At 49.1% G+C, this 9,532-nt stretch overlaps 1 protein-coding gene across 1 annotated transcript; it reads right to left on the reverse strand.

Moving 5' to 3' along the window:
* Window positions 1-1,424: 1,424 nt before the first annotated feature.
* On the reverse strand, window positions 1,425-9,149 carry TBL2 (transducin beta like 2). Its single transcript, XM_027126140.1, has 7 exons — window positions 8,982-9,149; window positions 7,381-7,511; window positions 6,936-7,120; window positions 6,298-6,449; window positions 5,842-5,968; window positions 5,330-5,482; window positions 1,425-5,096 (listed from the first exon to the last, which is right to left on the reverse strand). The coding sequence occupies exons 1-7, from the start codon at window positions 9,109-9,111 to the stop codon at window positions 4,634-4,636; spliced, it is 1,341 nt and encodes a 446-aa protein (XP_026981941.1). The 5' UTR covers window positions 9,112-9,149; the 3' UTR covers window positions 1,425-4,633.
* Window positions 9,150-9,532: the final 383 nt, after the last annotated feature.

The following is a 9,532-nucleotide window of genomic DNA, read 5'->3' on the forward strand; positions in this document are numbered from 1 at the left end:
TCTCAGTTGCAAGTAAGAGTATCTCAACTCAAACGGACCATCATAAACAGGAATCTATTGGCTCTTGTAACTGACAGTCCAGTGGTGGCAACCTCAGGTGTGTCTGGATCCAGCTGTCTAAACAAGCAGCATCCTCAGCACAGCACCTCTCTACATCTTTGGCTGCTTTCCTGTGTTGGCTTCATTCTTGGACAGGACTACACGTAGTTTCTTTACATCCAACTTACTAAGCAATCCCAGCAGAAAATTAAACATATTTTCACTTTTCTAGAGTTCTGGCGAAGTCCAGGAATATGCTGATTGGTTATATGCCCACCATGGAGGGTCTGGGTCTATCCCCTATAAATTGTACAGATTAAGATTTGGGGAAGTGGGACTTCACCAAATAAAAACTAAGATGTGGTTGGTTACTGGGTTTTGCTGAGGCAAAAACAATAGTGAGTTGGTAGGGATTGAAGGCTTCGCACTCAACGTTAGCCACTATTAATGTGACCAAGAAAATGAAAATGGACTCAAACTGGGTATGTATACTGAATAGAAAGCAAGTGGAAACCACATTCATTTTCCAATTGCCCTGAACCCTGGGATCAGAGTTGGAAGCTTGAAGAAATGAAGACTTGGACATACAGTCACAATCTCAAGAAGACATTCCCAGGTTTGTGTGTATGAATCATGCTTTCGGTTGCTGTGGCTGATTCTGCAGTGCCAACCTGTTCTATCAGTGGGCCTCAGCCTCAAGAGCTGTGTGCTCAAAACAAGCCAGGATCACCTGGAAGACTCATATTTCTGGAATTTTGTAGAGGAGAACATGAATCCCAAATTATTGTTTCTAGATATGTGGCCAATTTGGGGCAATGTTGGGTCTCTGATATAACCTATAATCATTTTTTAAAAATATTTATTTGGCTGTACCAGGTCTTAGTTGCGGCAGGCGGGCTCCTTAGCTGTGGCATACGAACTCTTAGTTGCGGCATGCATGCGGGATCTAGCCCCCTGACCAGGGATCGAACCTGGGCCCCCTGCATTGGGAGCACAGAGACTTAACCACTGGGCCACCAGGGAAGTCCCCACCTATCATCACTGATAACTCATCACCAGAGTATGTGCTTCCTACTTACCTCCTATAATCTCTAATTGCAGGACATCTTTTTTGTTTTTGGCTGCACAGTGCAGCTTGTGGGATCTTAGTTCCCCGACCAGGGATCGAACCCGTGCCCCTTGCAGTGGAAGCATGGAGTCCTAAGCACTGAACAGTCACGGAATCCCCCAGAACATCTTTTAAATAAGAGTATTCTCATTACCTTAATTGAAATTGATGAAGACTATCAACAGGCCTTTAGATGTGCACTTTTGTGGTTTAAATTTTTTTTTCTATTTTTGATGACTGATAAAAATAATCTATAAAGCACCATTTTAAAATATTTCCCCAAATTTTTATTTTGAAAAATTTCAAACCTACACACATTGAAATAGTAATATTTAGGCATTAACACTGCCTTCACACACAAGGATTTTTTACCAAAAAACCACGGTGGCCTCTAGGCTACATGAGTATCTAGGTAACTTCTCCATGCTTACAAGAGAAGCAGCCTCATCTTTAGTGAGAGGAGCTTTCTGTCCTCAGGAAGTCTCTGTATTGACTTTTTTGTAGTGCTTTCATTCATCTTATTAGAAGTTCATAGCCCTGCAAAGCACGAAGGACAGGATTTATTCCCATTTTACAGATGAGGAAACGAACTCAGAGAGGTCAAGTGATCTGTCTGTTCAAGGTCTCAAGTCAGTAAGTGCCCCAGCTGAAATTGGAACTGAAGACTTCTGACTTCCGTAACTCAACATTCTGTGGTCACTTCCTCTCCTGGATATATGAAAGCCAGAGCCAAGCAGATATGCAAAGCGTTTTAGTCTCATTCTTCAAACAATCAGAAAGCAAGTATTCACCAGGACCCAGGTGCATAGTATTATCAATCAGAAGTCTATTCTTAGGAACATAAAACCACAATACACAGAGGGTACTGAAATTTCTGTCAACTGCTCTGGTTTGAGTTCAACATTTATTGAGTGCTTACTCTATCCCAGGTACTGTGTGTGGGATACAGAGCAAATAAGACCGACAAGGAGTCTTGTCACATTCCAGTGGGTTAATGAACAATCCAAAAGCTGCCAATGAGACTGCTGGTCTGCATCCTGCCCACAGTAGCATTCTGTTTGGTCCCCACAGTGCCTAAGTTTTTCTGTTTATAATGAATTGCCAACTTCTAGCTTCTCTGAAACAGGCAACTTCTGCTGGAATCCTGAATATTAAGTCGCAGCCACGCCTGCCCCTTACCCAGGACACATGCCCCCTAGAGATCACTTCAGTTCCATTTCCTACTGTCTTACACCCAGACGACTGTGGCCCAAATCACCCACTTATATTACCCACTTGACATCCATAATCATTTAAACTGAAAACCCCTGAAGCCAACAAATATCCAAACAAGGTAATTTCAGATAGCATTAAGTAATGCAAAATAAAATAAAATAAGCTAATGTGATGGATGTGATATGATTGGTGTAAAGGGCTACTTCAGATTGGGTGGTCAGGGAGGGTTTCTCTGAAGTATAATCGAAACTGAGAACTGAATTATGACAAGACTGCCAACAGAAGAAAAAAAAATGCTTCTAAGCAAAGGGAAAAGCATAGGCACAAGTCCCCCTCGAGGCTGGAAATAACTTGGCTTGGTGGAGGGAAGTGGTAACAAGGTCACGGAGGAAGGAAGAAGCCAGATTACATAGGACCTTGTAGGCCATGGTGAGAGTTTTGGATTTTATTCCAACTGTGATGGGGTGTCTTTTCAGGGTTTTAACTTGAGAACAATGGGATCTGGTTTACATTTTTAAAAGATCACCCTGCTACGTAGAAAAGTGACTTAACGAGGCAAGAGAGGAAGTAGGGAGGCCAATGAGGAAGCTATGTTATAGCAGTCCAGTAGGTGACAGTGGCTAGAACCAGGATGGTAACAGAAAAGATGGAGAGAGGTAGCAGATTCAGGATATAAACTGGAATGTAACCAAAAGAATTTTCTGGTGGAGTGGACGGCAGTAGTGCAGTAGGGCGGAGAGAGTATGAAAAGGGAGTAACTAAGGATAACTCCAAGGCTGTGACTTGTTCAAATATCTCTATGAGTTGGGGGTGACTAGCAGAGGTCCCAGTTTTAGGGAGAGGGAGGAAGAATTTATTCTGGATGAGTAAATTTTCCCTAGGCTCAAGTCTTCCTAAGATTCCTCATTTCCATCTCACATCCAAGCAGTCCTCAAAGTCCCAAAATTTGAACTGCTAAATACCTAATCTATCAAATCTACCCTTCAACTTCAACTCCATATTCATTGCCTCTGTCCTGATTCAATCCTCTCTCTCGCTTTGACTTTTACAACAGCCTTCTCCTGATTCAATCCTCTCTCTCGCTTTGACTTTTACAACAGCCTTCTTCTCCTTTTGTTGAATAAACCAACAAAAGCACTTCACGGGCATGTGAACCCCTCTCCCACCTGCCACCTCTGATGGCAGAAACCATGTCTTATTCATACTTATCTCCAGGGTCCAGTGCTGTGTGCTAGGCACAGAGTAGGCACTCAAATGTCTGGTGAACTGAAAAGAAGTTCTCCTCAAACAGGATATAACCTCCTGGAAGAGAAGAGCCCTATCTCGGGATTCTGTGATTCTCCCACACAACTTAAAGCAGAACCAGATATGAAATGTATGATCAAGTCCCAGAAACTTGGCTTTCCCAAGGGATATGTTTCTTTCTAATTGAGTTTCAAACTGCCCTGTTTTAACCCTGTAGTTAATAACTGATATGCAACAACAGGTAACATATGTTATGACTCTTTTCTACTCTTCTTCCAAATCTAGGGACTTCATACCCTCATACTCTCACAACATCTTTGTAATGAGGTCAAGAGATAATTATTCTCCATTTCACAAATAAGAAAACTTGAGGCACAGAATGAATCCCTTAATCACTTTTTGATGAAGTTAGGTGCTTTGCTGGGTTAAGATCAGCCTTTCCCTGAGCCATACCACAGTTATGGAATTGGAAGATTTCCCAATCTCCCATCCCTGCAAGACTGCTGGTTAGTACTCAGGTGTTCCCTAGGTTTTGCCTCCACAGTTACAAGCTTCTTTGTCGTTTTTTTTTTCCTTAGTTCCCCGACCAGGGATCAAACCCAGGCCCCCTGCATTGGGAGCACAGAGTCTTAACCACTGGACCGTCAGGGAAGTCCCACAATTACACACTTCTTTGGATAGCAGGGTGTGTTGCCACAAGGTCAAAGACCATGTTCTCTCTTTCTCTTCTAATTACCACTCTCCTCAGTGCCTGGTGAAGACAGATTCCACCCCTTGGGCCCAGGAAAAAGAGAAGCACCTTGGTCGTTAGCCTGGGAGGTCAAGTAAGGCCAGGAGTCACACCAGCAAGAAGAGAGAGAGAGATCTAAGTAGGCAAGAATAGTTTCAATGGGAAAAAGGAGAGAGGAGTCACCATTAAGAAAATCAGCACACCCCTTTCAAAAGGCTTCCAGCTGGGGAGTACTTGGAAGAGCCGGGACAGCGAAGGCAGAAGGCCAGATCCTTCCTGCTGTGCCCTCCCATGAGTCACTTCCTCAAGGCACCCAGGCTCTTCAGGGCCTCCTGGGCCTGCGTCAGCTGCTGCTGTAGCCTCTGGCGGGTGCTCTCATTGGAGGCCCGCTTGAGGAGGCCCTGCATTTCTTCCATCACTGCCCGGTAGCCAGGGGTGTTGTGGAAGAGCCGCACTGCGCGGTCCCCACAGGAGGCCAGAAGCCGGCCAGTGACGTCAAAGGACAAGTCACTTATACACTCCCCATGGACCTGCTCGAAGCACTCCTCCTTCTCACCCCGCCGGCTGTTATAGAGATGAATGCTGCTGCCACTGGCCAAAGCCAAAACCTGGGCGTCAGGCGAGAGTGCCAGGCGGCACGGCATGGTGCTTGCTTCTTCAAAACGGCCTGTCCTCAGCAAGTAGGGGTCCTGCTGCTTCTTGTATTCCACATCTGTGTCCCACAGTTTCCACGTACCATCCTTGGAGACAGAGGCCATCCTGCAGCAGGGAAAGTCACGGCTCTAGCCCCAACACACCCTGGAGGGGAGGGCACTGGGACAGTGCTAGGGACGCCAGCTAGGAAGCCAACTCCACTGCTATGCCTACTTCCTGCTGCGGGCCAGGCACCCTCCCCCCACAACTTCAGAGCCACTGCAGAGAATGGCAGAAGGATCCTGGACGCCAAGAGGGGCTGCAAGTCACGTGTAAGAAATCAGAGAGGAGTCACTCACCTCCGGGAGTCATTGGAGAAAGCGAAGAAGTGGACGGCTGCAGAGTGGCCCTTCAGTTCAAAGGCTCGCACAACCTCCTGGAAGTCCCCTTTTTTCCCAAAGCAGACTTCCCAAACTTTTACATCTGGGGTGAAGCCACACGAGGCCACAAACCTGCCATACAACCCAGGTTGCATTAAAACTTAATTTTAAGAGCATCTTTTTCTGCAAATCCGCCAAAACTTTTTCCTGAGAAAGTTAATTAATCTTGTGCTTAAAACGCTACCTTTGAAAACTGCTTTTATACATGACCTCAGTCCATCCTCACAGCCAGGCTGTAAGATACTTAGTACCCCCACCCCAACCTCTTAAAAACTATGGATGGAGAAATAGAGACTAAGGACTTGAATCTAGGTGTCCTGATTCCACACTGCCTGCCCCTTCTGCTCTCTGAAGCTGGCTCTCTGCTCTGTCCCCAGCCCCCCAGCCCCAACCTCTGCCCATGCCCGAGGCCAAAGTCCCTCCTTCCTCACCTGCTACAAGGGGATATAGCAGCAAATGTATTGTGCATCTGGTTGGTGTTGATGGTGGACAGCACCTGACCTTTCAGATTCCAGATGATGATAGTTGTGTCACTGGAAGCAGTCATGATGAACTTCCCTGAAGGGCGAGAGGAGTGCCATGGGCTGAGGTCCATGACCTGATGGACTGACTTATGAAGGCATCTGCTGCCCAGTGTAATGTATCCACGCTTCCCTCCCAAGCCAAGGGTCACCACAGATAAGGATTTGGCTGAAGACTGTGGCTATTACCTGCCTCCCCCAGGGGACTTGCTGTGGCTCCCAGGACTCCAGGGGAGCCCAGAGCCAGGGCCCTTTTTGTCACACTGGGGCTAAGCGTAACTCTCAGGCTGCATTCGCTCACTCAGTAAGTAAAACTGGGTCCATTCCCTCTTGCCTTGGGCAAGCTCCATCCTCTGAGTGCCTCACCTGTGTCAGCAATGCCAATGTTGACGATGGCTGCCTTGTGCTTTTTAGGAAAGTCCTCTGGGGTGGCCGTGAAAGTATAGCCCCCATCCTCTCGCTTGGTCATCTTGAAGACACGGAGGGTATCTCCGTTAGCCAGCCAGACGATGAATGCTCTAGAGACAGGGAGCAGACAAGTCTCTCACTCCTTTGGGCACGGAGACCTGTGTGTGCCAGGTCCTATGCTAGGCAGGCTCTGAGGAAAATCAAGATCTCCCTTCAGGACTTATAGTCCAGCCTCACAACTTAAACCCTTAATTCAAAATCTCTTAAAACTCCTTACAAGGTAAGCCTCTCATAGCTCTGGCTCCTTTAGCTTCTCTCTAGGGTTTAGAAAACCACTAGAGCTTCCAAGACTACTCTGGAAGTCAGGCTTTGGTACTTCCCAAGGAGGAAGAGCTCTTCCCCTCTCTGCTTCCTTGCTATGTAGCTCCACAGGCCTCCAGGAGCCTCAGGCGGTGTTCAAGCTGTCTGGATGTTCCCTTTCTGCCACCTCAAGGGAGACCCTGGGTCCCCCCTCACTACCCTAAACAAGGTATGGGAAGGACATAAGCTTGGGTCAGGGCTTCTGCAGGCAAACCTGGGGATCCCTCCTGTCCCACCTGCAGTCAGGGCTGAAGCGCACCAGGATGGCATGGTCCAGCTCCACATTTGCTCTCATGCTGCGGTGCTCCCGCTGCAGGAAGTCCTTGGTGCTCCAGATGCGGACAGTACGGTCATCTGCACAGGTGGCCAGGTACTTGCCATTGCTGCTAAAGTCCATGCAAGATATGTTCCCACTGTGGCTCTAGGGGAAGGGTTGCAGCAAGTATGAACAAGAACCCCTTGGGCAAATGGGGAAACCCATGCAGCCATGATTCTGGAGCCCTGTTGCTTAGATTAACAGCAAGCTGCTGATGGGATGTGATGAAAAGGGATAGGATGGGGCATCCCCACTGATTTTGGTCAGAGGCAGAGGGGTCTGTAACATGCACAGAATACTACAAAGGAAAAGTCTACGGGGGTGTGAGTCTCTGTATACATGTCCTGTGCGTGGGCACCATGTACCTTCAGTGTTGCAGCCAGGAGGCGGTGGGTGAAGTTGTGTTGCTGAGGCTTTTCCTTGTGAACCCGCTGATGTTGTTTCTGCTTCTTGGATCTCAAGGACTTGTCAGGTGGAAGTCCATTTGCTCTTTGGCCTATAAGGAAGGCCCATGTCATTCGTCCATTCACTCACTCGATAAGCACTTACTGACCACCTATGATTGGCACTGAATAGAGGCACAAGAGATGACCAGATATGGCCCCTGTCCTCAAGAAGAGAGGGATATGGGAAAAAACAGAGGCTTTGTGGAATCAGACCTGGGTTTGCATTGCATCTCTACCACTGAGTGACCCTGAGGAGACTGCTTGCTGTTAGTGTATATAACATAACCATAGAGCACCTCGTTGCACATCAGAAAAGGCGCCCTCTCAGGGCAGGCACAGCTCAGCAAGTACACAGAATGGCCAGTGGAATGCAGATTCTTGGCCAGACATCTCTAAGTGGGGGATAATGTGCACACCGGAATCTAGTGACCCTGATCTCAGGTAATTGCCCTGGGCCTTGGTTTTCTAAAAGAGAAGTTGAGAATTGGGTGAGATAATATATACAAAATGACAAGCACAGTACCCAACACAAGCATTAAAGGGCTCAAAGGAATCCCAGAGAGAACCCAGAGGTGAGAGGTAGTTGACGTGAGTTGAGTACATCCCGTGTGCTGGAAATGGTGCCAGTCATTTTTGTATCAAATAGCTAACTTAATTGAAAATCAGGCCAGGAGCAAAGCGGGCATATGTTAGATCGCTACAGATGCTCCTCAATTCCTACAGGAAGAAAGCTCCGAGGCCACACACAAAGACAAATCTGCCTGCCCTCCGCTTGCGTCTCCAGCCTTGTCTAACAAGCCCTCCCCTCTCCCCTCCCACTACAGTCAAACCAAATGCTGTTCCAGGCCTCCTTGGTTTCACGCATGTTGCCATTGCCAGGAATATTCGCCCTCTCTTGGCCTCCTGGCAAACTCTTACACGTCTATCCTTCAAGACCCCACGTCAGGTGTTCCCTACTTGACACCCCCCCGCCCACCGACAAAAGCAGGGCTGACCACTCCCACCCCTGGGTTTCCTGTGTCTAGTACTGACCTTCCTATGAAACCTACTACACTATATTTTTCCCTTACAGTTTCACCTGTTCTTTTTTACCCGACACTGGACTCCCTAAAGGAAAAGACCCCGAAGCCTACAGGAGGTGGCAGGTACTCAATAAATGCTGCATGTCGGGGAACCAGAGCGTTCACAAATGAATGTCCGTCCCCTCCTCCCCGTTTTCAGAAAATAACGAACAAGGAGCGCGCTGGAGAGTTTCCTAGCGTCCCCGCAGCAGCCCCGGGGAGCAGCTCAGGCTCCGAGGGCAGGCGGCTTAGCCTCGGCCACGGAGAGCTCGGTAGCGCGGGGCCTAGGTTCTAACAGGTCGTCCCAAAGTGAAACTGATGTCCCAAGAGGAGAAACTGAGGCCGGAGGGAGGGCGGAATCTCTGGCACCCCCGCAGGCCCAAACGGCCGGTCGGAACCCGGGGAGGCCGGGAGCGACTGGTCCGGTGGGTCGCCCCCACGCGCCCCCGCCCCACTAACCTGCCGACCGGCCGCACGTCTCCTGCTCCGCGCGCAGCCACCCCCGCGCTACCGCCGCCGTCGCTATCAGGGCCAGCAGCCCGAGCAACAGCGACAGCCCCATCAACTCCGGCATCTGCAGCAGCTCCATGTCGGCACATTCGCTGCCACCTCAGCCTCTGGCCTCGCGAGGGCCTGCACGTCTCCGCAGGGCGGTGCACGCACGTGGGGCGGGGCCTGGCCGTTAGTGCGTCCCGAGGGGCGCGGCCTGGTCTTTGGCCCGTCTCGGGGGCGGGGCCTGTTGGTGGAGCGTCCCGAGGTGCGGGGCCTGACCGTCGGGCATCCGGAAGGACGCGGCCTGGCTATTTAAGTTCGTCTGGCCATTGAGGCTGTGTGGCCTCACAGGGTAGGGGGCAGGTGATGCAGACTCTGCTCAGGCCTCCCCTTGAAGAATTTACTGATAATCGTTATTAAAGGCGTTATTCCAGTCGTCATCACATTGGATCCTTTCAAGGAGCCATGCGACCTATTATTACTCCCATTCAACAGGTGGGAAAGTCTTCTTAGTATCA

The sequence above is a fragment of the Aethalodelphis obliquidens genome, unplaced genomic scaffold, assembly GCF_003676395.1.
Source record: "Aethalodelphis obliquidens isolate GAN/ISIS:26980383/991018 unplaced genomic scaffold, ASM367639v1 scaffold30, whole genome shotgun sequence".
Classification (NCBI taxonomy): Eukaryota; Metazoa; Chordata; class Mammalia; order Artiodactyla; family Delphinidae; genus Aethalodelphis; species Aethalodelphis obliquidens.

Coding starts and splice junctions, on each gene's coding strand:
- TBL2 (XM_027126140.1), bottom strand. CDS start 9,111: ATGGAGCTGCTGCAGATGCCGGAGTTGATGGGGCTGTCGCTGTTGCTC. Junction 6,450..6,935: donor CGCTTCAGCCCTGACTGCAG/GTGGGACAGGAG, acceptor CCCTGTCTCTAG/AGCATTCATCGTCTGGCTGG. Junction 5,097..5,329: donor TTCTCCAATGACTCCCGGAG/GTGAGTGACTCC, acceptor TCCCTGCTGCAG/GATGGCCTCTGTCTCCAAGG.